This window comes from Cuculus canorus, chromosome 27, assembly GCF_017976375.1.
Source record: "Cuculus canorus isolate bCucCan1 chromosome 27, bCucCan1.pri, whole genome shotgun sequence".
Lineage (NCBI taxonomy): Eukaryota > Metazoa > Chordata > Aves > Cuculiformes > Cuculidae > Cuculus > Cuculus canorus.
The window spans coordinates 2,511,100-2,539,072 of record NC_071427.1 but is presented as its reverse complement, the minus strand read 5'-3'; the positions used below and the strand labels follow the sequence as shown (position 1 = coordinate 2,539,072).

The 27,973-nt window shown below is 54.4% G+C and overlaps 1 protein-coding gene across 2 annotated transcripts in view; it reads left to right on the top strand.

Annotated features, from left to right (window-relative positions):
- The window catches only part of NRTN (neurturin), a 28,641-nt gene extending 5,622 nt beyond the window's left edge, over positions 1 to 23,019 (top strand). Inside the window, exons 2-3 of one of the 2 annotated variants that reach the window (XM_054050505.1) lie at positions 17,453 to 17,608; positions 20,089 to 23,019. In XM_054050505.1, the coding sequence (XP_053906480.1) occupies positions 17,464 to 17,608; positions 20,089 to 20,537 (594 nt within the window). In that variant the 5' untranslated portion in view covers positions 17,453 to 17,463 and the 3' untranslated portion in view covers positions 20,538 to 23,019. Of the gene's footprint in view, positions 1 to 17,361; positions 17,609 to 20,088 lie in introns of both variants that reach the window. The other variant, XM_054050504.1, reaches the window with a different exon arrangement.
- The last annotated feature ends 4,954 nt before the right edge of the window (positions 23,020 to 27,973 follow it).

Genomic DNA, 27,973 nt, shown 5'->3' with positions numbered 1-27,973 from the left:
CCCCAGCAGAGCTGTGGCAGGAGGAACAGGCAGTGATGTCCCCAGAAAGGCGCTGGAGTGGCCTTTTGGCTTTGCCCTTGTGTTTTTCCCTCTCTGGCACCTTCCCCATGACAGGCAGGGATGTCCGTGTGCTTCACAGCAGGGACAAAGCCAACCGAAACATCTTCATCCCCTCGAGTCGGTGCTGCATCCCACCCAGGGACGTCAGTCCCACCCTGCCGGGATGTCCCCGAGGAAAGGCTCGCCTTTGATTTAATGGGACAGCTGCTGTCTTCGTTAAGTGGTGCTGGCTTATTAAAAGCATATTTTTGAGGCTTAGCAGCTCCACGGAGCTGTCTGGGATGGACGATGCCAGTGGTGGAGCTGCCGCACGTGGCAGGAGGATGCGGGACACGGCCGCTGGCAGCGATGCTCCACCGCGCCGAGCTGGGCTGGATTCTGGTGACATCACCTCGCTGCCCCAAACCGAGGGGGATCCCCTGTTTAGTGCCCCAGGATAGGTTTTTTTAGAGGGGGGAAAAGAGAGATTGGAAGGATCCAACCAGGATTTGGCTGACATGAACCCTCTGAGCACAGGCGGAGGGAAGATGCGTAGGCATGAAGGGACGGTGATGGCCAGCCGTGCCCTGGCAAAGCATTGCTTGCAAGAGGATCTCTCTCTCTCTGGCAGAGAATTGATGGAGAGGAGAGGGAGCCCGGCCTCTGCGTGTCTCCAAGAGGAGATCTGAGGATGATTGATCTTCTCCTGGTGGGACAGGCTGTGTGGGCCTAAGGCGATGGAGGAGAGGTAGCATCAGTGAGCCAGCCTGGGGGTCTCCGCTGGTACGGGAACGATGACAAGACTCAGGGCTTGGCAGGAGAGGGGATGCAACCCATCTTCTCGCTGGACCTCTTTCTCCAGCCGCACCGTTACCTTTCAGCAGCGCTTTCTTTAATTCCCTGTTGCTCCCAGCGGTGCTGGTGGGTCCCAGTGCAGTGGCTGAGCCGGGAAAGGTGGAAAACTGGCAGAAGAGGGGCAGATTGTCACTGCCTGCGTCACTCCGTGTTGTCAGCTCCTCCGTAGGAGCACAGGCAGAGCTTGGGAGGCTGCATCCCGATTGCAAAGAATTTTTTACGGCAGCACAAAGCTCACCGCTCCATCGTCCGGGGACAGGAAAAATGATCCCAAGCTTCTATCCTCAAACTTAATGGGATGTGAACTGGAGTCGCAGGAGACGGCAGCTGGGAGGAAAGGGCAGTGTCACCACGGGTCTCCCACACACAGGCGTTCTGGGTGTGATCAGAGGGCAGAACTGTGCTTTTTTGGAAGCTGTGTGGCTCTTCCATGTGGAAAACATCCAGTCCCTTAGGGCATCCCAAGTGGGTTTTCCCCACAGCGACAGGAAAGCTTGGGGACTCATCCATCTACGTCAGCGTGATGCTGCACCGCTGTTTCAGCATCTCTGCATGCAAAGGTCCAGGTGACTCTTACCTGCTGCCTTTTGGAGACTCTCCAGCTATTCCCATCATCTCCAGCCTTCTTTATCCCAAGCATCCCCCAGATCCGAGCTTCCCCCACCCAAAAATCTCCATTCCCAGTCCACTGCTCTTGCTGTCTCGGGAGGAATTCCTCATTTGTTCGCTCTGGAGCAGTGCTAAGTGGTTCAATATGTTGGCAGCTGCTGCTGGAGTCAGACAGTAAATGCTAATGGGATGTGGGGTTGTGCACCGTCCAAAACCCACTGGAAGGGTTTAGTGCGAATTAGATTTGCAAACCTCTCTCAGGTCTCTCTGCGCTCAGCAAAGAGCCGTAAACCCCAGCGGATGCCGCGACAAGCCGGTACCTTCTGTGCGAAAAGAGATTAAATATGTAGAGGGAAAAGGGGAGTGAAGGTACGGGATGAGTTCGCGTTGCTGGGCCGGAGGTGGCGTTGGTGTCCCCCATGGTCTTTGGTGTCACTGCTGTTGAGCGATGTGGATGGGTGCTCTTGAGGGATGTTGAGGGATGCAGATGGGTGTTGTTGGGAGATGCTGTTGAGGGACGTGGGTGGGTGCTGTTGGATACTGTGGATGGATGCTGTTGGTGAGGGATGATGTTGAGGGATGCAGATGGGTGAAGTTGAGGGATGCAGATGGATACTCATACTTCCACAGGGCGTCCGGTCGATGAGAAGCTTGACATGAGCCGGCAATATATGCTCGCAGCCCATAAGGCCAACCGTGTCCTGGGCTGCATCCAAAGCAGCGTGGCCAGCAGGGAGGGAGGGGATTCTGCCCCTCTGTTCCTCTTTGGGAGACCTCATCTGGAGTATTGTGTCCAGTTCTGGAATCCTCAACATAAGAAGGAGATGGAACTGTTGGAACAGTTCCAGGGGAGGCTACAGGGATGATCCGAGGGCTGGAGAACCTCCCATGTGAGGACAGGCTGAGAGAATTGGGATTGTTCAGCCTGGAGAAGAGAAGGCTCTGAGGAGACCTTAGAGTGACCTTCCAGTGCTGAAAGGGGCTCCAGGAAAGCTGGAGAGGGACTGTTCACGAAGGCTTGTGGTGATAGGACAAGGGGGAACGGGTATAAACTGGAGAGGGGCAGATTTAGACTGGGCAAAAGGAAGAATTTCTTCACGATGAGTGTGGGGAGGCCCTGGAACAGGTTGCCCAGGGAAGCTGTGGCTGCCCCATCCCTGGAGGGGTTCCAGGCCAGGTTGGATGGGGATTGGAGCCCCTGATCCAGTGGGAGGTGTCCCTGCCTATGGCAGGGGGTGGGACTGGATGGGCTTTGAGGTCCCTTCCAACCCAAACTATTCTATGATTCTATGATCTGGGTGCTGTTACTCCTCGATCCTGCCCCCTGCACAGCTTGTTTCTATCTCAATCTCTCCTGCTTGCAGGAATGCTGAGTCTGACCCATATTTCTCTGGGCATGAGAACGGGAGTTATTAAGGTGGGAGCTGAAGGGCCCACACCAGCCCGCCGGAGGTGAATGGAAAAGCCAGAGGTGGTCAGTCCACTCCCATGAGTGCCCCGGAAAAAACCAGGAATTAATACATGAAGTCCTTCAAGGTCCATCACACTCTGAGGGCAATGGGGGAAACTGAGGCACGGTGCTGCACAGTCACCTTCCCCCTGGTGGTTTGGGGAGGGAGGTGCAGAACGCGCCAAAACATTGACCAAATCCACAAAGAAGGAAAGCTCTACAAAACGAGGAAGGTGAAAGTGGCCAAAGCCGCTGCGTGGGGAGAATCGATGCTTTTATGGCAGCTCTCTTGCCCGCCTGCCTCTGTCGTGGTTCTCCCTCCTGGATCCTACCGAGGGCTTTTCCTTTCTTGGGGGTAAAAAAAGGAGATTCCACTCCTCCCCAGCTCAACCATGGCAACTCAGAGACACCAGTGGTGTTGAAACCAGCCCAGAGGAAAGCACATCTGGGGCCCGGGCTCCATCTCACTGCCAAAATTTAAGCTTTTAACCCTATTTCCCGAGGCACTGGGATTGTTCAAACAAGCCACAGTAATTAGTTTCCTCCAACAACCCGCCCCTTTTTGGCATCGCGCTATTATTTAGTACGTGGGGCGGTGGTTTGTCACTCCGGGAATAGAAAAAATTGGCATTCAGATTTCAGGTTTTGGCATGAGGAGGAAATCCGGGGCTGGAAAAATGGTGTTGGGTGGTGGATGAGGCTGCTGTTTGCTAGCAAAGCAGCACCCATGGGTGCCCGGAGGTGGGTTAGGGGTCCTGCTTGTGCGTTTTGTTTTAGTTGGAGTTATCCCTGCTTTCCTACACCAAGCTGAGCGGTGCAGTTGTAATGCCAGAAGGATGGGATGTCATCCAGAGGGACCTGGACAGGCTGGAGAAGTGGGGCTGGGAGGACCTCATGAGGGTCAACAAGGCCAAGGGCAACGTCCTACACCTGAGTCAGGGCGATCCATGGTTTCAGTTCAGGCTGGGGGATGATGTGATGGAGAGCAGCCCTGCGGAGAAGGACCTGGGGATAGCTTGACATGAGATGGCGATGAGCACTCGCACCCAGAAACCAACTGTGTCCTGGGCTGCATCAAAAGAAGCGTGGCCAGCAGGAGAGGGAGGGGATTCAGCCCCTCTATTCCTCTCCTGTGAGACCCAACCTGGAGTCCAGTGTACAGTTCTGGAGTGCTCAGTGCAGGAAGGATGCAGAACTGTTGGAACGAGTCTAGAGGAGGCCATGGAGATGATCCGAGGGCTGGAGAACCTCCTGTAGGAGGACAGGCTGAGAGAGCTGGGGTTGTTCAGCCTGAAAGAAAGGCTGTGGGGAGACTTTAGAGCAGCTTCCAGTCCAGAAAGGAGCTCTAGGAAAGCTGGGGAGGGGCTCTTGATAAGGGAGGGCAGGGAGAGGATGAGGGGGAATGGCTTTAAATTGGAAGGGGAAAGATTTAGGTTGGACATTAGAAAGGAATTCTTCACAATGAGGGTGGGGAGGCCCTGGCCCAGGTTGCCCAGAGCAGTGGTGGCTGCCCCATCCCTGGAGGGGTTCAAGGCCAGGTTGGATGGGGCTTGGAGCCCCTGATCCAGTGGGAGGTGTCCCTGCCCATGGCAGGGGGTGGAACTGGATGGGCTTTGAGGTCTCTACCAACCCAAACCATTCCATGATTCTCCAATTCACGGTTACAGAACTTATCCTAGGCTTGGTGGGATTCCAGATGAGATGTGTGATTTTGCCCATCAGCAGAGGGTCATTTCCATGGGGATTTGTCTGCATCAATAGGGGTTTTTTTTGCAGTTTTTATTCCCACCTCATTCACCGTTACAGCTTTGTTCTATATCGTGCCACCAGCCATAGCCTCTTCTCCAGCTGACGCACTGAGCAATACCATCCTGAAGCGTTTTATTGTAATTTTATCTCTAATTACTCATCTTTTACCCTAAAGGGTGGTTCGTGCTGCTGCTTAGAACCAACTGAATCAGCTCATAAAGGAATTTGGGTTGCTATAGCCTTGCCTGTCTTGGCGAAGCAGTCGGACCTCAGCAGGGATCTGCAGCCACCGTACTGGGAACCACCATGGACTGGGGACCACAGGTGGGGACCACGCTGCTCATGTCCAGCCAGTTAGAGGTTTTAAATGCTTTGGCTGCTTTTTTGGTAGGAAGAGGACTAGAGATCCTCAAAAATATGAATGTTATCACAGATTTTTTTTTGCCGAACGGGGAGGTGATGGGTGGTAGGGGTGCAGGTCTTGGCCAGGTGCCCCCAGACCTTCTTGCAGGCACCACCCCGGCGTCTCTGAGCCGTCCGAGCAGGGTGAATGCTGCAGTCAGTCGTGCTGCATTTAAACCACCTTTTCTTTAATGCTGATTTATATTGCAGCTGCGTATCTGCCTCCGTTGTGCAACGGAGAGAGAGGCAAGGATGGGATCGGCAGGGTGGGATGTGAGGCTGGAGGGAAAGCAGAGCCTTTATTTGGTCTTGTAGGGATCCACAAAGCCCACCCAGGGCTGAGCCGATCCTACTGGGGGAACCTGGCAGGACAGCGTGGCAGAAATCGCCACGCTTGGCTCCACATCTGCAGCAGGATCGCTCCCCACCAGACACCCGCTGCATATCTTCTGTTAGTTAATGGCATTAAAACCCATCCGGGACCTCCCAGGGAAGGGATCAAAGGTGTTGTCGCTGCCTCCCAGGGGGTGGATGCATCCCATTGCCTCCCCATGGCCCCACGCCGTGCCAGTGAGAAATCCTGCGAGAGGGACGGCAGATAGTGCGCCCGGGCAGCAGCATCTTTGTTCATGAGGGCTCCTTCAGGGTTCCAGCCCCAAAGAGGGTCTGAGTGGGGCTGATTCTGCTCCGGGGGGCTGGAGGAGGTGAGTGGGTCATGGGCTGGGGGCAATGGAGCGGTGCTGGGTGCCGCACAGGGCAATCGCGCTGGGCTTTTTGTCTTGGTGAGTTTGGCTTCTCGTGTCCCTCACCATGCAGGGGAGGCTTTTCAAGGTGATTGGGATTTGTCCTTCCCTGTGCTCCATCCCTTCCTGGAAAAGCATTTCATAGAATCATAGAATCATAGAATCATAGAATCATAGAATCATAGAATAGTTTGGGTTGGAAGGGACCTTAAAGATCATCCAGTTCCAACTCCTCTGCCATGGGCAGGGACACCTCCCACTGGATCAGGGACTCCAAGCCCCATCCAACCTGGCCTGGAACACCTCCAGGGATGGGACAGCCACCACTGCTCTGGGCAACCTGGGCCAGGGCCTCCCCACTCATGGTGAAGAAATTCTTCCTTATATCAAGCCTAAATCTCCCCTCTCCAGTTTATACCCGTTCCCCCTCGTCCTATCCCCATGAGCCTTTGTGAACAGCCCCTCTCCAGCTTTCCTGTAGCCCCTTCAGGTACTGGAAGGTCGCTATAAGGTCTCCTCAGAGCCTTCTCTTCTCCAGGCTGAACAACCCCAACTCTCTCAGCCTGTCCTCGTACGGGAGGTGCTGCAGCATTTGTTCTGTTCCCATCGGCACCATGTGCTCTTCCAGCTCAGGGCTGTGGGACAGGGCATGTCCTCCTCAGACAGGGGCCGCAGGGGCTTCTTCCCAGCTCTACAGCCCACGAGGAGGAGATGGACTTTGGTGGGTCCATCGCTGGAGGTGCCCAGGGATGCAGGATGCATGTTCGACATAGATGAGTTAACGTACCCCAAATTCTTGCCATCTCCGGTGCTCAGCCTTGCTGCCTTTGAGCTGGTTTTGCTCCACCGGAGTCCAAAATGAGGGAAGTGGTGGGAATACGGATGGAGCCAAGAGCAGTGCTGCTCCATCCGATGGCAACTTTGCAGGCTCACCTTGGCCGGGCTGGAAAGCTGTGCCCTAACCTTGCTGCTCACACTGAGGTGGAACATCTCGGCCACAGCAAGGTCATGAAATCTTCCTTCTCCAACCACAGCCTGGAGCACAGCGTGACCACCACCCCCTGGCATCACCCACGGTCCCACGGAGCTCGCAACCCCTTTGTCTGTGTCGCACAGGCTTGGCGAGGACTTCTTTTCGTTATGATCATGCTGATGGCATCTCGTAGGGTTGTTTACTGGTTTTAAAGCAGCTGTTTGGAGAGATGTAAACCAAACCCCTCTGTAATTCAGACCGAATGTCGGTGTCACATCAGCGTGGGAACAGCACAGCTTTCCACTGGTTGGTGTCTTCAGCCGAAGGGTTTCCTGTACTGCCGGAGATGCTGATGCTCAGGCACAGCCCCTTCTACCCCTCCACCATCCGATGGGTCCTGGATGGCTTTCACTGCTGCCGTTTCCTCACCGGGGCTGTGATGAGCGGCTGCAGCATAGAGGGGCTTTTCTGTCACCCCTAAAGCCTCCCCAGAGGAAGCTGTGAGGAGCCCAGGGACAAGGTTCTGACTTGTTTGTGGTCAACCCTTGAGGAGGGGACCAAGGGAAGCTTGAGCTGTGGGAAGAGCTTTGGAGTTTCTTGTGTTGGGCTGGTTTACACTTAGGCAAAGCAGAACCATGTGTCCTGCGCTCGGCTCTGGTTTTGCTTACGGGAGAGCAGGGAGAGGTGGGGAGGGCAGGGACGAGCCAGCGCCGTGGGGCTGTGGGACAAGCCGTGGCCACTTTGGGCATCCAGAGGATGGGGCTGTGCTTCTTTGTTGGGTTGAGAGAGCTGCTGGTGAGGACGCGGGTGACCACTGCCCCGTGTCCCCAGCCAAGGGGATGTCAGTGGTGGCGGCAATTCCCTGTCCCCAGAGCAATGTCCGGAGCAGAGCTGCAGCTTCTTTATTCCCCTCCGTTATGCACCCACTTACAGTCAGAAGAGCAGGAAAACTCAACTAAGATCAGGGTTTAGATGTTTTAGCTTTCCGTACTCCCCATTTCAGGGCCAGTTTTGCCATTTGGGGGATGGTTTGACCCTGGGGCGTCGGCCACCGCCCTGCAGGCTCTGGTAGTCTCAGGTCAGGGCTGTCAGACACAGCGATGCCCTTCAAGGGGAGTTCAACTCCCGAAAAAGTGATGGAATGCCATCCCGAGAGACTCTAACAGACTTGAGAAGTGGGGCTGTGCAATCCTCATGGAGTTCAAGGATAAATAAAAGGTACTGCACCGGAGTTGGGGAGATCCCAAGCACAAATCCAGGCTGGGCAGACAGTGGATTGGGAGCAGCCCTGAGGAGAAGGACTTGGGATGCTGGAGGAGGAGAAGCTCAACATGAGCCGGCAACGTGCGCTCACAGCCCAGAAACCAACTGTGTCCTGGGCTGCATCCAGAGCAGAGGGACCAGCAGGGAGGGAGGGGATTCTGCCCCTCTGCTCCGCTCTGTGAGACCCCAATTGGAGCCCCATGTCCAGTTCTGGAGTCCTCAACACAGGGAGGACATGGAGCTGTTGGAGCGAGTCCAGAGGAGGCCACGGAGATGATCCGAGGGCTGGAGCACCTCCTGTACGAGGACAGGCTGAGAGAGTTGGGAGTGTTCAGCCTGGAGAAGAGAAGGTAGTGGGGAGACCTTAGAGCAGCTTCCAGTGCTGAAAGGGGCTCCAGGAAAGCTGGAGAGGGGCTCTGGATCAGGGAGTGCAGGGATAGGGTGAGGGGGAATGTTTTTAATCTGAAAGAGGGGAGACTGAGGTGAGATCTTGGGAAGAAACATTTTGCTGTGAGGGTGGGGAGGCCCTGGCCCAGGTTGCCCAGAGCAGTGGTGGCTGCCCCATCCCTGGAGGGGTTCCAGGCCAGGTTGGATGGGGTTTGGAGCCCCTGATCCAGTGGGAGGTGTCCCTGCCCATGGCAGGGGGTGGAACTGGATGGGCTTTGAGGTCCCTTCCAACCCAAACCATTCCATGATTCGATGAAAACCGTGTCAGGAGCTCATGGTAAGATTTGGGGACAGTCTGCCCAGGCAGTCTCTCTGCCACCCCTGTCCCCACCAGGACGAGCTGACCATTCTGCAAGTGTTTCCAGGCTTTGTGCTGGAGACGGCTGCCGGAGGAGCAGTTTTCAGCAGCCCCTGGAGCTTCTTCACCATGAGCCTGCATGGAAATTGTTTAATTCCTGCAGGGTGAGTCATGAGGAGCTGGGATTTCAAAGCAGCTTGGCTCCCATGTAAGGCACTAAAATAAACAATGTGTGGCAGGTGGAAGCTCTCTCTGATGTCCCGTCAAGGCCTTTGCCTTTCCAAGTGGTTTGTGTTGCCAAAGGAGCCTCAGCCACTCCATGGCCTCATCCATTCTTGCGGCGAGGCTGAAGCCGAGTGCTTAAAAATAATGAATCAATGCTCGGAAGCATGAATCGACTGCAAATTTACGACGTATTTATAATATAATGTCTTTTTCGGTTCACTGCTTTCTGAGCTTTGAAGCATCAGAATGATTTCATTGTCTCCTCCTTCCTCTTCCTTCCAGGAAGGATTTAGGGTGACAAAAAAATATGAAAGAACCTGTTTTTCTCCCCCTTCGGAGAAACTGAAGGCGTTAAGGAGTCAGCAAATACCAGAAATTATTCCGAAGAGTCAGCTTGAATAATTCGAAATGGCTTAAAACAAAACTACTATGAGAAAAAGCGAGGGGAGTCTGAGAAGTTCCTCACTTTGGGGAGCGAAGGTGATGCGTCTGCGGGAAGGAATTGCTGCTCTTTGGTTTAGCAGGAAAAGGCAGCGGAAATGCCGACGCTCAGGAGCTGAAGCGAAGGAAAATAGAAGTGTGGCTCGATGGGTTTGACCTTTTTTGTTTTTGCTGCGCAGGGAGGGTAATCAAGCCTTGGAAAAGTTTACTTAGGGCTGAAGAGTGGATTTGTTGGATCCTCTTCAAAAACCAAGACGAGAGGCGCGAGGAGCTCAAGGAAGGTTTTGGGGGAGGATCTGTAGCGGTGAGGGGAGCCAAGATCATCAACTCGTCCTTCCAGACTGAGCGATGGGAGCTGGCTCTGCTGCTGGTTGTTGTCTTGCCTTAAGATTTCCAGTTGTTCAGGACATGGAATGGTTTTTCCTCTGCCTGGAAAGCAAGTGAAGCCTGGCAGGAGCTGGGATGAGAGCAGGGCAGGTGACCAGTGAAGGAGCAAAAGCTTCTTGCCGGAGCGGTTTTAGTGGAGGCTCTTGCAAAACAGGGCTGGATGTTGAGGCTGTCCAGTGGGAAAGGGTCTTCTCCTGTAGGATTGAGCTTCCCGTTTGGCAGCAGGCACAGTCTGGCTGGCCGGTTGGGATCACGTTCATGGATTATCAGGAGAGGGCAGGAAAATAGGGAGCTTTTGGGCTGTTCTGCAGAAGAAAAGCTGAGTGCAAACTTTGCCTTTTCTGGGATGTAATGTGGCTGTGAGCACCCAGACCCCAGAATCCCTATGGGATGTAAGGTGGCTGTGAGCACCCAGACCCCAGAATCCCCATGGGATATAAGGTGGCTGCAAGCACCCAGACCCCAGAATCCCTATGGGATATAAGGTGGCTGCAAGCACCCAGACCCCAGAATCCCTATGGGATATAAGGTGGCTGCAAGCACCCAGACCCCAGAATCCCTATGGGATATAAGGTGGCTGCAAGCACCCAGACCCCAGATCCTCCATGGGATGTAAGGTGGCTGCAAGCACCCAGACCCCAGAATCCCTATGGGATATAAGGTGGCTGCAAGCACCCAGACCCCAGAATCCCTATGGGATGTAAGGTGGCTGCAAGCACCCAGACCCCAGATCCTCCATGGGATGTAAGGTGGCTGCGAGCACCCAGACCCCAGAATCCCTATGGGATATAAGGTGGCTGCAAGCACCCAGACCCCAGAATCCCTATGGGATATAAGGTGGCTGCAAGCACCCAGACCCCAGAATCCCTATGGGATATAAGGTGGCTGCAAGCACCCAGACCCCAGAATCCCTATGGGATATAAGGTGGCTGTGAGCACCCAGACCCCAGATCCTCCATGGGATGTAAGGTGGCTGCGAGCACCCAGACCCCAGATCCTCCATGGGATGTAAGGTGGCTGTGAGCACCCAGACCCCAGATCCTCCATGGGATGTAAGGTGGCTGCGAGCACCCAGACCCCAGATCCTCCATGGGATGTAAGGTGGCTGCGAGCACCCAGACCCCAGATCCTCCATGGGATGTAAGGTGGCTGTGAGCACCCAGACCCCAGAATCCCCATGGGATGTAAGGTGGCTGCGAGCACCCAGACCCCAGAATCCCCATGGGATGTAAGGTGGCTGTGAGCACCCAGACCCCAGATCCTCCATGGGATGTAAGGTGGCTGTGAGCACCCAGACCCCAGATCCTCCATGGGATGTAAGGTGGCTGTGAGCACCTAGATCCCACCAGGACTCCACCCCAAAGCTCCCTCTCAGCACATCTGGGTCACGGCCCTGCGATTGGCTGTGGTGCAGCTTCTTTGGGTACATTTTAGGGCAGGAGTAAATCCACAGGCACAGCCCACAGCAGAGGGGGACTCGTAAAGCTGTGATGGCTCCATGGGTTTTGGCTCCCAGAGACTCGCTAAGAGCCAAGCAGGGTGCCCGGCACAGATGTATTTGCTCGTTTACCCAGTGAAAACAGGGATTTTTGTGCTGGTAGAGGAGGTGGTGTAAGGACTGGGCATTCTCAGGTGAGACTGCACCTCTCTGTGAGTTGTCCTGCCCCCTGTGCTCCCCATCCATCCTTTGGCACAGTTGCCAATGGTTGCCACAGCACCCCAACGCCTGGGATCTCCTGGATTCCTCCAACCCCTCCAGAAGGAGGGGGCAAAGCTGGAGCTGCCCTGTCCCTCCCGGCGTTTCAGCTTCGTGCCTCTGCCTTGCAGCCAAACCCCATCCCCACCCATCAACACACTCTCCTTTTTGCAAAATCACTTTGAGAAGGGGAGATGAGCTGCGAGTGTGAATTTCATAGACATATAGAAAAGTTTGGGTTGGAAGGGACCTTAAAGATCATCCAGTTCCACCCCCTGCCATGGGCAGGGACACCTCCCACTGGATCAGGGGCTCCAAGCCCCATCCAACCTGGCCTGGAACCCCTCCAGGGATGGGGCAGCCACCACTGCTCTGGGCAACCTGGGCCAGGGCCTCCCCACCCTCATCATGAAGAAATTCCTCCTTATGTCCAGTCTAAATCTGTCCCTCTCCAGTTTATACCCATTCTCCCTCATCCCATCCCCACGAGCCTTTATGAACAGCCCCTCTCCAGCTTTCCTGTAGCCCCTTCAGGCACTGGAAGCTGCTCTTAGGTTTCTCCAGAGCCTTCTCTTCTCCAGGCTGAACAATCCCAACTCTCTCAGCCTGTCCTCATATGTGAGGTTCTCCAGCCCTCAGATCATCCTTGTAGCCTCCTCTGGACCCGCTCCAACAGCTCCATATGTTGAGGATTCCAGAACTGGACACAATCCTCCAGATGAGGTCTCACAAAGAGGAACAGAGGGGCAGAATCCCCTCCCTCCCTGCTGGCCACGCTGCTTTGGATGCAGCCCAGGACACGGTTGGTTTCTGGGCTGTGAGCGCATGTTCCCGGCTCATGCCGAGCTTCTCATCCACCAGCACCCCAAGTCCTTCTCTTCAGGGCTGCTCTCCATCACATCACCCCCATCATGTACTGAAATTGGGGATTGCCCCGACCCAGGTGTAGGACCTCGCACTTGGCCTTGTTGAACGTCAATAGATCCTCACAGGCCCACTTCTCCAGCCTGTCCACGTCCCTTTGGAGTTTCATGGGTGATATTCCAGGTCTGGATGGCAGTCAGGCTCCCAGTCCTGGGGATGTGAAATATCCACCCGGCTGTGCCGAGTCAGGAGCTGGCGATGCAGCGAGGTGGTTCCACCTTTGCGTTGTGGAGCAGCTGCAATGAGACCAGAGCAAAGGGCAGCAGCAGCAATGCTCAGCGGTGGCCATGCCCTGCACTGCGTGGTCCAGGCTGGGAAGACTCCAGTGTTTCCTTCTGGAGGCTCACTTCCAGTGGGAGCAAGACTTGGACCCATCAACACTCAAGAGAAACACTGGACAAGGTTTCCCAGAGCAGTGTAGAAGCCCCATCCCTGCAAACAGGGTTGGGTTGGATGAGGCTCTGAGCAATCTGCTTAAGTGGAAGATGCTCCTGCTCACTGCAGGGAGCTCCGACCTGATGAGCTTCAAAGGTCCCTTCCCACCCAAACCATTCCACCATTCTGGATGCTGAGCGGTACCCACAGGTATCTTGTTCACGGTCACCTGGCGTTGCTGGCAAACACAGGAGGAGTGGGTTTGGCCTGAGGTCCCCTTCTCCATGGGAGCCCACCACCACTCAGCGTGGCCAGAGCTGTCACGAGGTCCCACTGGCTGCTGACTTTGCCCATATCAGCTCCCTGCAAATGCTTTGCACGCTGGTGTGCCAACTGCCGCCTCCAGGCAGCTTGGGGTACATGGAGCATCCCAGGACATGGGCACTCTGGGAGGGGCACATCTGCGCCTGGGGTACTTTGGGGCTGGAGGATGCAGGATGGGGCTGAGTTGGTGGAGCTGGACCTGCTGGATCTGCTCAGGGTACATGGAGCACCCCAGGACATTGGTATTTTGGGGGCGGATCTGCACCCTGGGGAGGTTTTGGGGCTGGAGGATGCAGGATGGGGCTGAACTGGATGCAGGATGGACCTGCTGTATCTAAACAGAGCGGCAGGAGAGCCCCGCAGCGATGCCCACAGTGGTGGGTCCTGGGGAGCACGTCTCAAATCCCTTGTGATTATTTATTGTCGCTGAGAATGGGTTTAAAACACGTGGAAACCAGAAAGACGGGAGGGCAGAGCTCGAACAATATCCCGTGTGAGTCATGGCTGTGATTCCTCTGTGTTTTTCTTGTCCTCCCACCCCAAACTTCAGCTTTCCCACAGACTGGTCTGTGGCTTCTTAGAGCAAGGGAAACCAAAGGCAAAGCCCGGAATAGTTCTTTTGGGTTGTTATGTACATTGGAGTTGGGGTTTTTGTCTTTTGAAAGGTCGCCGGTGAGCGGGTAGGGGCCAAAATTAGTGGCTGCTGAACCAGGAGGCTTTTTTATAGGACGTGTAGCGAGGCTGAAGCCACCTTCCTAAAATTTTATGGGCTTGCAGCAAGCCAGAGGCCCTTCCTCAGGTGGATCGAGTGTCGCAGCCAGGCTCCGTCACAGCCCTTTCCTTCTCAGCGTTGGGCAAAGGGTTGAATCCCCCGGGAGCAGCTCGGGAGATAATGACAGAAGTTAGGCTCAACGTTGTGTGTGATTCCATGGGTGTTCACTTCCCAAAGTGCCCCAACACCTGCTCGTCCTCTGTGGCCAACCCATCACCGCAAGCAAGGTCCTTCCCTGCCTCCAAAACCTGTCTCACCTGAGGCTGCTGTTCTCTCACGAGTCCTTCGTTTCCTGGGTTTTGCAAAGCTGTCCCACGAGGAACTGCTATTTTCCAACCCTTCACCACTCAGCACCTCTTCCCGGGAAACATTTGATGCCAGTGAGGGTTTTTAGTGACTGTTGCCCACTCCTGCTCTTATCATAGCATCATCGTAGACTTGTGGAATGGTTTGGGTTGGAAGGGACCTCAAAGCCCATCCAATTCCACCCCCTGCCATGGGCAGGGACACCTCCCACTGGATCAGGGGCTCCAAGCCCCATCCAACCTGGCCTGGAACCCCTCCAGGGATGGGGCAGCCACCACTGCTCTGGGCAACCTGGGCCAGGGCCTCCCCACCCTCACAGCAAAACATTTCTCCCTAAGATCTCATCTCAACCTCCCCTCTTTCAACTTCAAAACGTTCCCCCTCATCCTTTCCCTGCAGCCCCTGATCCAGAACCCCTCCCCACCTTTCCTGTGTCTCAGAGAGGAAACCTGAACTTAGAGCACCTCATTATGTTGTTCAGCCTGGAGAAGAGAAAGCTCCGAGGAGACCTTATAGTGGCCTTCTGGCACCTGAAGTGGACTCCAGGAAAGCTGAAAAAGGACTTTTTACAAGGACATGGAGTGATAGAATGAGGGGAATGACTTTAGATTGGAAAGGGGAAGACTTAGATTAGACATGAGGAAGAAATTCTTCATGATGGAGAGGGTGGGGAGGCCCTGACCCAGGTTGCCCAGAGCAGTGGTGGCTGCCCCATCCCTGGAGGGGTTCAAGGCCAGGTTGGATGGGGCTTGGAGCCCCTGATCCAGTGGGAGATGTCCCTGCCCATGACAGGTTGTGGGACTGGATAGGCTTTGAGATCCCTTCCAACCCAAACCATTCCCTGTTTCTATCATTATTATGTTTTACGTAGATGCAATAGCTTCCATCACCCTCTCCACTCCTGCAGGACAGCGAGATCAGCTCGGAGTGGCTCAATGGGAGGAGCAGCATCAAACAGAGCCACCCCATCCCAACCCATCCCATCCCAGGGCTCTTTTCGCTCCTCTCCACCGGCTGCAAACCCTGGACCCGCCGCACATTCTGCTGCCGGTGCTTATCGCCGCCGTGTCTCGGCCAGCTCCGCCGCCTCGTCCCCCGGCGGGATTTCATGATATTACCTCCTTATATGGTGAAACTATTCTTTTCCCAGCTTGGCATTGTTTATAGCCCAGTTGAAAATATTTAGACTCTGGCTGGGTTCTACAATTATCTTGTAACCTACAGGGCATTTAATTACCGTTAGTTAATGCGCAATTAGCTGCATCCCATAAAATAAAGGGTTGCTGGCGATGAACAGCATTCACAGCCTTTCTTGGTGTTTCCTACAACAACAGTAAAAGCAAACCTGTCAAATTCCACTTTAAAATAAACATTTTTTCCCCCTCCGGTCAATTCTATTTGGCAAATATTGCTAAACTGGGGTTTGGGTTTTTTTTTCTTTTTCTCCTTTTTTTTTGTTTTTATTTCCCCCACGGAAAATGCGTTTTAAAAGGAGAAATGTTTGGAGTTTGCGAGAAGCTGAAGTATAAAAAAGGGAGCCAGGAAGCAGCTGCTGCTTTCCAGAGCCTTTGGTGGGGACTCCGTGGCTCAGAGCCCTGTGATGGGAGCTCAGATCCAAATCCCTGGTGCAGGGTCCAGTGTAAAACCATAGAATCATAGAATTGCTTGGTTGGCAAAGACCTTTGAGATCTTCAAGCCCAGCTGTACCCGTCCTCTACTAAATCAGATCCCTGAGCACCTCATCTGCCCATCGTTTAAATCCCTCCAGGGATGGGGACTCCACTTTCCTGAGCTGCCACTGCCTGAGAACCCTTTCGGTGAAGAGATTTTTCCCAATATCCCTTCTAAACCTGTCCTGGTGCAACTTGAGCCCATTCCCTCTCATTCTGTCAGTTGGGAGAAGAGTTCAGCACAAACCTCACCACAACCTCCTTTCAGGCAGTTGTAGACAGTGATGAGGTCTCCCCTCAGCCTCCTTTTCTCCAGGGTAAACAGCCCTAATTCTCTCATCACCCCTGTTCTCCAGCCCCTTCCCCAGCTCCGTTCCCTTCTCTGGACACGTTCCAGCCCCTCAAAGTCCTTCTTGTAGTGGGGAACCCAAAACTGAACCCAGGATTCAAAATCCCACTGGATCCAATCTGCTTTGGATGGAAAAAAGGGAGTGGTGTAAGGTAAGGGTTGTCTCCCCTGCGAGAGAGATGCCAGCGGGGATGATTTTGTGCTTTGAGGAACTGCTGGGATGCAACCTTGGCTGATCTGTGGATCCCACCACAAGGGTTAGGACGAAAGGACTTGGATGGTGCCAGTGTTGGTCAAGGACAACTAGGACACTGACTGCTGAGAGGAGAGGAGAGGAGAGGAGAGGAGAGGAGAGGAGAGGAGAGGAGAGGAGAGGAGAGGAGAGGAGAGGAGAGGAGAGGAGAGGAGAGGAGAGGAGAGGAGAGGAGAGGAGAGGAGAGGAGAGGAGAGGAGAGGAGAGGAGAGGAGAGGAGAGGATGTGCTGGACAAAGAGGTGTCACAGGCTGGCATGGCATGAGATTGCCCGTCCTTTACTCGCAGCCATCCACTGCGATATTGGCTCTTGATGCAAAGAAGCCCGGCTGGAGCAAGGAGAGGTGGAGATCCACCTGCCCAGCCAGGCTGCGTGCTGTTGGGAATGGATTGGGTGAGGACATCACTTTGGCCCCATTGCCACCACCTTATCCCCATTGCAACCGTCTTGTGGCCACTGCCACCACCTTGTCCCCATTGCCACCACCGTTTCCCAATTGCCACCATCTTGTCCCCGTTGCCACTACCTTTTCCCCATTGCCACCACCTTATCCCCACCACCCCCGAGTCACCCTTGCCCGCTGTGGCCTTCTTTATAGCACAGCCCTGGGCTGCTCATATCTCTGTGCCTCAGTTTCCCTACTGCAACACTGGACCAGTCTCAGGGGGTGGAGAGGATGAGCTGGAGCCAAGGGGATGCTGGTGGTCCAACAGGAGATGATCAGCGAGCCTGAGCCACAGGGTTGGGGGCGGAAAGAGGGGCCACGGGTGAGGGGTGTGTAATAAGGATATTTGTTTTGCCTGTTTTGCAGAGTTTCAATGTTCTGACTTGCTCTAAGATGAAGGTATGGAAGTTTGCAGCCATTGCATCGATGCTCCTCAGTTCCATGTTATCCATTTTAGTTTGTAGAGACATGTTCAACGGAAGCCGGAAATTCAGCCCCTCGCCTTCCTCGCTGTCTTCTTCACGGGCATCTTCCTCCTCCTCCTCCTCACTGCCGGCAGCTCCGCGGAGATCCCCACGAGCCCTACAACGCCACAGCTCGCTGCTCGCCCAGTGTAAGCTGCTGCACCCGTTCCCCGGGACCACCAGACCTGCAGGATCTGGGGCCAAAACCCACGCTTTCAGCTCACAAAGCAAAACCCAATGGGTTTAGTCCCCGTTTGCTTTCCCCGCCGCCCTCCCCTGCTTCTGTGCACCCCCTTTGTGAGCGTTCAAAGAGGAGTTTGAGGCACAGCAGAGAGGGCTCGGAGGGTCTGGCAGAAATGCAGTCACTGGGCATCAACCCTTGGTGCAAAGCCGTGGAGAAGGTTGGACTGAACGCTGGGGAAAATTTCTTCACTGACAGAGTGGTGAAGCCCTGGCAGAGGCTTCCGAGGGCGGTGGGGGAGTCTCCATCCCTGGAGGGGTTCAAAAAGCATGCAGACATGGCACTTTGGGACGTGGTTTGGTAGGGATGGTGGTGTCGGTCTCGTAGTTGGGCTGGATGAGCTTAGAGGTCTTTTCCAACCTCAGCGATTCTGCGAGTCTATGAAACGGAGTGCAAACATCTCATTTTAATGCAAAGAATCTGCTTTTTTAGCTCCAAAAAGTGGTTTTGAAATATTTCTTTTTATTTTCTCCGCTATTTTTACCAATGCCAAATGTCAAACAGGAGCTGCAAACGAGAGAGAACGGCTCCGCTCTGTGGGGAGGCAGCGGCTTCCCCCGCTGCGCCGCTCGCCCCTTCCCACTGCGTGTTTGTTTAGATTCCAAACCAGAAGAACATCTTTTTGGGTTGAAATCCATGACAAGCTGCCAAATTACCCTTCCCTACATCTTTTCTGTGCCTTCCCTGGCACTGAGCTGGACTAAACCAGCGTTAGGACAAAAGGACTTGGACCAGCGGTGGTCAAGGACAGTTAGGACATTGGCTGCTGGTCTTGGGGTTTTGGGGGGAGCCCTCTGGGAGAGAAGAGAGAAGAGAGAAGAGAGAAGAGAGAAGAGGAAGAGGAAGAGGAAGAGGAAGAGGAGAAGAGAAGAGAAGAGAAGAGAAGAGAAGAGAAGAGAAGAGAAGAGAAGAGAAGAGAAGAGAAGAGAAGAGAAGAGAAGAGAAGAGAAGAGAAGATCTTTAAGGTTGGAAAAGACCTGTAAACTCATCTAGTCCAACCGTCAGCCTGACACCACCATCCCTACTGAACCGTGCCTCAAAGTGCCATGTCTGCATGTATGTCGAACCTCTCCAGGAACTGTGACTCCACCACTGCCTTGGGCAGTCTCCACCAGGGCTTCACCACTCTGACAGCGAAGGACTTTATCCTAATATCCAATTTCCCTTCCCTTCCTGAAAGAGAAACAGGGCAAATATTAAATTGGTCACTGTTTCTCCCCAATCCCATCTCTGCTTTTCTGCAGCATCATCTATTGGTTGGGATCGGGTGCATTTTCTGCTTCTTTTTTTCCCACATCGGGGTGATGCCACCAAGGAGCAGCCCTGGCATCTTTAATTCTGACTGGGATTCTCTTTGCAAACGCTTCATCCTTTCAATATTCCCACCATGATGCCAGTGTGTGGCCACGCTGGAGAAGCCGAGCTGCCCCGTTTCCCGGCTACAGCCGTATGGAAACCACGAGCATGGCAGGACTTCACTGCAGAGGGGGATGTCTCCCCTAAATAGTTGACTTTTGAGAATGCACTTGGTATTGTGCAGTTGAAGTGGCCATTTGGGACTGATCCAGGCTGGAAGGGAGATAAAAGTCAATAAGACAGAAGAGGGAAAGGGGAGGAAAGGGGGATTGTTTTTTTTTCACCCTGCCACCTTGCTGCCCTCCTGGGATGGGATCCCTTGGCCAAAGCTTCCCCACCCCTGCACCTACCCTGGGGCTCCTGAGGCCATGGGGTTCTCTGGTCTTGGGCTTTGTGGTTTAAAGCCTTGGGGCACCTTGACTGCATCTCAAAGGTGTCTTCTGGGAGATGCTGCAGCTTGGCCGCGTGGTGTCCGGCTGCAGGGTTGAATTTTGTGATTTCTGCTATTGCCACTGGGTATGGAGGGAGCCGGGAGCCCACACCAAGGGACGGCCAACTGCCGCGGGACAGCCACCCACCCCAGGGGACCTCCATCCTGGAGGAAAACCACCTGGCCAGGAGAATCTCCATCCTGGGGGACATCCACCTGGCCAGGAGAATCTCCATCCTGGAGGACATCCACCTGGCCATGAGGATCTCCATCCTGGAGGACATCCACCTGGCCAAGAGAATCTCCGTCCCGGGGGACATCCACTTGGCCATGAGAATCTCCATCCTGGGGGACGTCCACCTGGCCAAGAGAATCTCCATCCTGGAGGGCATCTGCCTGGCCAGGAGAATCTCCATCCTGGGGGAAGTCCACCTGGCCAAGAGAATCTCCGTCCTGGTGGACATCCACCTGGCCATGAGGATCTCCATCCTGGTGGACATCCACCTGGCCATGAGGATCTCCATCCTGGGGGACATCCACTTGGCCAGGGAACATCCACCACTGTGGGGGACACCTGCTGACATCTGCCCCTTCTCTTGCAGACAGCAGCTTGCTGGAGAGCTACACGGAGGGGGAGATCCGGCAGTTGATCTCGGCGCTGGTGGAGCGCTACAGCCAGGCCATGAACTCAGGTGGCCATGAGCTACCACTCTTCCCGCGGGTGGGCAGCCGCCGGAAACGCGCCCGCGCTCGCCACAAACCTTGCGCCTTGAAGGAACTGGAGGTGAGCGTCAGCGAGTTGGGTCTGGGCTACGAGTCGGATGAGACAGTGCTTTTCCGCTACTGCAGCGGCACCTGCGAGGCGTCCGTCCGGAGCTACGACCTCTCGCTGAAGAGCATGAGGAGTAGGAGGAAGATCAAGAAGGAGAAGGTCCGGGCTCGCCCCTGCTGCCGACCGCTGGCCTATGATGACGATGTCTCCTTCCTGGACGCCTACAACCGCTACTACACCGTCAACGAGCTCTCGGCCAAGGAGTGCGGCTGCGTGTGAAGGGCTGGGGCCCCCCGGGAGGAGCGGGCAGGAGAGATGAGACCCTGGCCCCAAAACCCTACTGGCCACCAGGCAGAGGGACCGGGGGCTGCGGTGGGGCCGGAGGGACGGGCCCCAGACCTTTGGCTGGAGGAGAAGAGACTGAGCTGCTGGGACATCCCTCGGTGTTACCGTCCCGTTTGCTGCACAGGACTAAAGACGAGGCTCTGGGTGCCATCGGTTCTTGGAGCGGCGATGGCTGCTTGTGGCTGTTGTCCCACCCAGGGGTGGGCTGGGGGGTCCCTATCAGCCCCCCAGGAGGGTGACATGGGTGTGCGTGATGCACAGGGCACGTTTTACCCTCGGGCTGTGATCCGGGCAGAGGGCTGTTGCAAATCCAAGGTCACCGGCACAGGGTGCGCCGCGCGAGGCAGAGGTGCTGGGTGCAGGGTGCGTTGCAGGCGCAGCGTGTTTATGTGCTTGGAGCATCGCACAGAAGCTGTGTTTGAGGGCAGGAGGTGGTGCTGGGTGCAGGGGGGTTGGCAGGGTGTGCTGCGCACACGGTGTGGGTTGCAGGGAGTGGCTTAGAGAGCTGCAGGTGCCCCATTTCCAGCCTTGGGGGCTGGAGCTGCCCCGTGCAAGGGTTTACCAGGGTTTTCCATGCTGAGGTCCCTGCGCTGCTGGGGACAGTTTGGCACCCCAGATCCTTGTGATTGGGAGCAGAGATGCACTGACAGTGGTTTGCACTCCGGGAAAGGCTCTGGCTTCACTCCCTGTGTCCGCCCGTGCCCCCTTTGCCATCGTTTCACTCCCCGATGCTCTGGCTTTTCTTAAACTCACGATAATCTGAAGTAACTGGATTAACCTCCCGTCCCCCCGTGGGCAGCTGGGCTGGAGCGCTGCCCCGCTGGGGAGGTGACGGAGCCTCACGAGGCCACCAGCAAAGCCGTGGCACTCACCACCCTCTGCAGGGTCGGAGCATCCATGGTTTGGCATCTCCCAAAAGCCGGACAAGCTCTCCCGGCTGCAGCACGTAACCGCTGCCCATCGCCTCGGCGGGGCTGGAATCGTGCGGGAGAGGGGGCTCAGGCCTGGGCTTTGGCTCCGGTTTGCATTTACAGCAGTGTCACTCCTGTTTACTCTGCGGAGAAATAAATGAGCCCGCAGACTTTTGCATTCTCCGGGCAGGCTATATTTGCTGCCTGGGATTGATGGGTTTTCTCCCCTTGGCCCTCTTCCCAGAAAAAGCAAATCATAAACAGAAGGAGAATATTGGTGTCATGTCCTGGGCATTAACCAACGTGAGGGAAAAGGCTCCGCTTGCCACCCCAGATTGCGGCGGCATCCCAGCTCCTCAGTCCAGCTCAACCAGGGGATAAATCCCTCGCTCTTCCATCCCAGCGAGGAGGAGTGCTTATAGGTGACCCCAGCAGCCGCGGGATGCAGGATTTTAGGAAGGAGGGCAGCATTAGCTGGGATAGCACAGCTCAGTTTGGGATGGGAAGCAGCTCTCTCCTTGCATCTCCCTCCGGAGAGCAGCCCGGACCTCCGCAAAGGGCCAGGCTGGTGGGTTTGGTTTTTTTTCCCCCCTTGCTTTTCATCCGCACACCGCTCTTGGCTGAGTGGAGCCAGGATGCCATGAAGCAATATAAACACCATCCTTCAGCAGGGCCGCCAGCCCCGGGAAAGCAGCCTGCACTCTGTAACACCGAGTTTTCCCCTGGCTGTTGAGAAAGGGAGAAAGTAACTGTGGACGTGGGGTGCAAAATCCATCCAGGGAGCATCGCATGCGCTGCTTAACCAGGGAGGATCCTGCATCCTAGGGATGCAAACGCTGCCGAGAGCCAACTCCAACCACGCTGCAGGTATATGGAGCTTCTGAAAGAGCTTTGCCCGGTGCTGCAGCCCCACGAGGGAGAGTTTGCACCGCTGGTGCTGCCAGAGAGCGTTTGCACCACTGGGTTTAGTGGAAATTAAAAGGATGGCTCCAAATAGGCAGCCAGGGAGGACACAGCAGGATGGGCAGAGCAGGCGTCAGCGTGATCCGCGCCATGCTCGCGGCAGATAAGCAGCTCGCTCTTGACTTTAAAATAACCCAACTGCACCCAAATCTAATAATAATAACTGCACTCTCAAGGGTTTGGGTGCTTTCCAGTTCTCACTACTATAAAACTAAAATTAGTTTTGTTGCAGAAGCCTCCAGTAAAAAAAAAAAAGAAAGGGCGAGGGAAGTCGAGCAATAAAGCAAGGTGAGGTGTCGCAGAGGCAACGCAGGACCAGGCGCCGTGCGAGGAGGATTTGTAGCTGAGGTTCCCAGCGTTGCCTTTGCTTGTGTTACCCTGAGCCCAAGAGGTGGCTGGGGGTCATCGGAGCTGTTGCGTTTCCCCCAGGGGGCTCTTTGCACCCTGTTTTGTGTTTTTCTTTGGCAATGTATAGGGGTTTAGGGTGCAGTGATTTGTGGGCACCCAGGGTGTGAGTGTGTGCCGGCAGCGCGCCTGGCTCAGGGACCCTCCTGTCGCCGGGGGCAGAGGGGAGGGGAGAGGGCTTGGGAGCAGGCGAGGGGGCTTGGGAAGGGGCACAGGGGGCTCAGGGGCAGGAAAGGGGGCTCAGGAGGAGGGAAGGGGGCTCAGGGATGGACAAGGGGGCTCAGGAGCAGGGAAGGGGCCTCAAGAGCAGGGAAGGGGGCTCAGGGATGGATAAGGGGGGCGAGCAGGGAAGGGGGCTCAAGAGCAGGGAAGGGGGCTCAGGGATGGATAAGGGGGGTCAAGAGCAGGGAAGGGGGCTCAGGAGCAGGGAAGGGGGCTCAGGGATGGATAAGGGGGGCGAGCAGGGAAGGGGGCTCAGGAGCAGGGAAGGGGGCTCAGGGATGGATAAGGGGGGTCAAGAGCAGGGAAGGGGGCTCAGGAGCGGACAAGGGGGCTCAAGAGCAGGGAAGGAGGCTCAGGGATGGATAAGGGGGCTCAAGAGCAGGGAAGGGGGCTCAGGGATGGACAAGGGGGCTCAAGAGCAGGGAAGGGGTCTTAGGGATGGACAAGTGGGCTCAGGGGCAAGGGAGGGGGTTCAGGAGAAGGGGAGGGGGTTCAGGAGCAGACGAGGGGGTTCAGGAGCCAGCAGAGGGGGCTCAGAAGCGGGCAGAGGGGGCTCAGACACCCCCAGACCCACTCACATACCTTCCAACTGCAAAACACCCCCAAGTGCCACCTGCACAGCGCAAACCCAGCTGGCAACCCAAAAAACCCAGGCACGCTGGGGAAAAACCAACCTGATGCAATGTATGTGTTACAAACCAACATGAAGGGCTCCAATTAATCTTCTTTTTCCTCTATTTTTTTTCCCTTTCACCCTGCTGGCAGCTGCACACCGGCCTCGGAGGTGCTTAGAGGGGTGGGGGAGCACTGACATCGGCCACTGCCGGCCAAGCGCACCGCGTGGGTTGATTTTAATCTTGGGTGCAGCTGAGTTTTGGGTGGGATTTGTGTCTCCAAAACTCCTCGACCGGCTCTTGGGCTTAGCCGGGGCATCGCAGCCATGGCTTTTGCATGCGTGTCTTCTTTTGTGCATCTCACTTGGGCTTATCTTCTGCGTGAAGCTCCGTTGCTGCTCAACTCACGCTGTCCTGTGTCACCTGGCCATGACAATATGATTCCAATCGCAAGGTTGGAAGATGCCAATCTTGCACTAATGCTTTCCATTTCTCCAGCACTCTCTGCTCTAACAAGAGCTGTCCTGAGGAACGCCTACAGTGCCCAAAAGGCAAAAAAGGATGGAAAATTCCCTACTCGAAGCTCCAGCGAAATCTCATCTGGCTCCTTCCTCACCATCCCAGGCGTTATTTATTGTTAATTATAACACAGAGCGTGCAGCATCTGTCGGGGGGTGGTTTTAGGTTGGGGTTTTGCAGCTTGCCTCTCCGCTGCGGCAGCGTTGCTTTTCACTCCCCGGGAGGTGAGGGTGTTTCACAGCCTTGGAAAAAAAAAAATCCAGAGGTTTGGAAACACGAGAAGATGTTTAAAACTCTTCTGGTGGTTGTGACAGGGCAAAATATGAGTGTTTTGTTAGCTCGGCTCGCCGACAATGAGTTATGGGATGTTCCAGGGGGGTTGGCTATACACAGCTCGAGACGTACGCGCCTGTGTTTGTGGAACACTGGCCGGTGCCGCGGCACCGCAGCTCTGGCTCGGCGCCACCCGTCACTCGCATCACTTGGGATCCCATTTGCTGCCGTGGTCTGGCTCCCAGTTTGGTATCTGCGAGGAGGAAATGGGTCCAACCTCATTGTTTCCACTCAAAGCGCTGGCAAAGGGAGAATTCCTTCTTTAAACAGGTCCAGAAACTTGCGGGGAAGGAATCACTTTCCCAGTTGATCAAGACAAATTGGTTTTTCGGCGGGACTCAAAATCTCCTTCCCTTCAGAAATGGGGCTGTGGCACGTGGTTTCGGTCTCGGTTAAACAAGGTGTAGCCTCCAACTTGAGGCCCAAGAGGAGGGGAGAGGGGGGAAAAAAAGAGGGGAAAAAGATTTGTTTCCCCACCGTCAGCTGGAGTGGGGTGGGAGCGCGCGGTCCAGCCTGCGGCTCCGCTCAGCGCCATCCGGACAAACCCATTCTGGTATCGTCGGGTCTGCCCGACCATCTGCAGAAGTTGATGCAATGCATCTATATTTTAGATACTCTCTATTTATTCGAAGTAACTTATGTTATTTATTTAGATACCATAGCGTGCCATCTACATAACGCGTTCTTCCTCTCTCTCTCTCTCTCTCTCTCTCTTTTCTTTTTTTAATGTTATTTATTGATCCAAATGGTGCCAAGCGCAGTTTACATTTATTACGTTTTTACCATTTATTCTGAGCGTTCGGAAAAAAAAAACAAATGCATATGATGCTATTTTTTTTAAGCAAACATAAACTCGGGTGTGACGCTGTTACATACTCCAGACAAAGTGAAAATAAAAGGAGGATTATATTGATTTCTCGCTCATTATCATCCTTCACTGCTGCAATGGGAGGGTGAAGTTGTGTCCCCAACATCAGGATGGGGTGGGCAGGGAAATAGGAGATTTGGATTTTGTTTGGGAGAGAAGAGAGGGTCAATACAGGCTGAAGGATGGTAGGAACTTGATTTTCTTTTCCAGTTTCCATGAGAAACCTCCATGTCCACCTGCAAGGAGCCCCATTTCTTTCCTTTTCAAAGCTATATTTAGGCAAACCAATGATTTGAGATGTTATCAAGGCAGGGTTGGTAACTGCTTGGGTCTGGGCTGGTCGAACCACAGAACTAAGTAGCTCTTCCCCCTTCTTAGAGTAATAGAATTGTCAAGGTTGGAAAAGACCTCTCAGCTCATCCAGTCCCACTCTAAGCCCAACCCCACCGTGTCTACTAAACCGTGTCCTGAAGTGCCACATCTACATGGTTTTTTAATCTCTCCGGGGATGGAAACTCCATCCAGGGCTTCACCGCTCTTCACTATGAAATATTCCTTAATATCCAATCTAAACCTCCCCTGAAGCAGCTTGAGGCCATTTCCTCTCCTCCTATCCCTTGTTACCTGGGACAACAGCCCAGTACTCACCTCACTCCATCCTCCTTTCAGGCAGAGAGCAGTGAGGTCGCTCCCTCAGCTTCCTCTTCTCCAGGCTGGAGAATCCCAGCTCCACCAGCTGCTCGTCGTAAGACTTGTCCACCTGCCCCTTCACCAGCTTCGTTGCCCTTTTTGTAAAGGCATTTCCAGTTGGGTTGGCTCAAAGATGTACCAATTCCGGCAAAATCTTGTTCTAAGACAAAAGAAAAGGAAAAGAAAACGCCAGGTTTTGCTAAGGTCAGCCAGAAACAAGGCTCAGTTTCTCATCTGGAAGCAGCGCTGAGGTTAGAAACGTGTTTTCTTTCGTAGGGGAACATCTCGAGCCAGGAGCAGGCAGCCGTTGCTCTTCTTATTAGGAAGATGATGATGGTTAATGCTTCGGTTTGGGTGAAATGTTATCATTTGGAAGCCTGGCCAAATCCAGGACACAAATACATTTCAACGCAGTGGAAAATGGAAGTGTTGGCACCAGCGCTGCCGCCGCACACGCGCACCAATCCATCCCAGCTCCCTCTCCTTGCTACTGGTTTCCAGCAGCTCCACAGGGGACGAAAGCCAGAGGGGAGGGGACAGACCTGAGTGCCCCGAAACCTGCTGGTTTAGCCCCATTTTAGCTCACGTTAACCCCGTTTAACCGACGTCGACCCCTTTCAATGCGCGTTGCCCCCGTGTAACACGTGCTACCTCCCAGCTAACGGCGGTCCAGGTGCACAGTACCCCCAATGAACAAACAACACTCCCAATTAACACAGATTTCCCCTAATTAACACAGAATTCCCCTAATTAACACACATTACCCCATCTTAAGGCACATTACTGCCATTTAGCAGACATCAAAGCATTTCACATGCGGAGCATCTGTATCCCTGATGCAGGGAAAATGCCGGCATCCATATCCTTTGAAAGCACCACCTCCTAGCCAGAAAAATATGGGGTTTTTTGTTTGTTTTCATTGAAAAATATGCTGAAACAACCCAGTGCCATGGTAAGAGTGGTCACAAGTGCTTTGTTTGCTTGTAAAACACCTCAATTCGAGCGTAGACAGCAAGCTGCCCCGCTTGGCATCGCTCAGAGAGGAACCACTGGGAAAGAAAATGGGTTTAGAGTGGGGTTTTTTTAGGAATGGAAAAAAAGGTCTGTTTCTATTCCCACTTTGTGCCACCCAGAGGCCTGACAGCCGTGGCCGGCTCGTGGCCGAGTCAAACATTCACGCTTAAAGCTCCACTTTGTAAATATTTTATGAAGCATCTTTTGAGACTCATAAATCCTTGAGTGTGCGCGGGGAGGTGTGTGTCCGTGTGGCTCCTGCTGCCAGCCTGTCCGGAGTGAAAAAGGATTCAAAAGGGAAAAAAAAGGACAAACTGAGGTTTTAATGGCCAAATTGGAGAGAGCTGCTTGGAAACTCTGACTCCTCCACGAGCTTAAAAGGATAGTAGAAAGAAAACAACGCTTGCAGGCAACAACGTGAAGCCAAAACGCGCTGCCAGGCTGGGGTCAGGGGGAGTTTTGGGTTGAGTTTCTTGGAGATGAGGTGCGTGTGGCCAACTTTCATAGTGGAAGAGGGAGATTTTCACCGGCTGGTGCTTGCTTTAAAAGCCCAGCTTCGAACTCCCAGCTCTCAAATGACGTTCTGTATTCGTTTCATCATTTTAAAATGGGAAATGGGATGCTGAGAGTGCTCAACCCCACGGCTCAGTTTGAGCTTCTCCAAATTATACCCCGGTAAGAAAAACCGTGGGAAAATAAATCCAATCCCGCTTCAAGCTGGAAAACATGAAATAAAAGTGAAGACAAAGAGGCTACAAGCCTCGAAAAATCCCCCTAAACCTATAAATATGGTGATTTCTCTACCAGCATCTCTGGGTGAAGCCCAGGAAT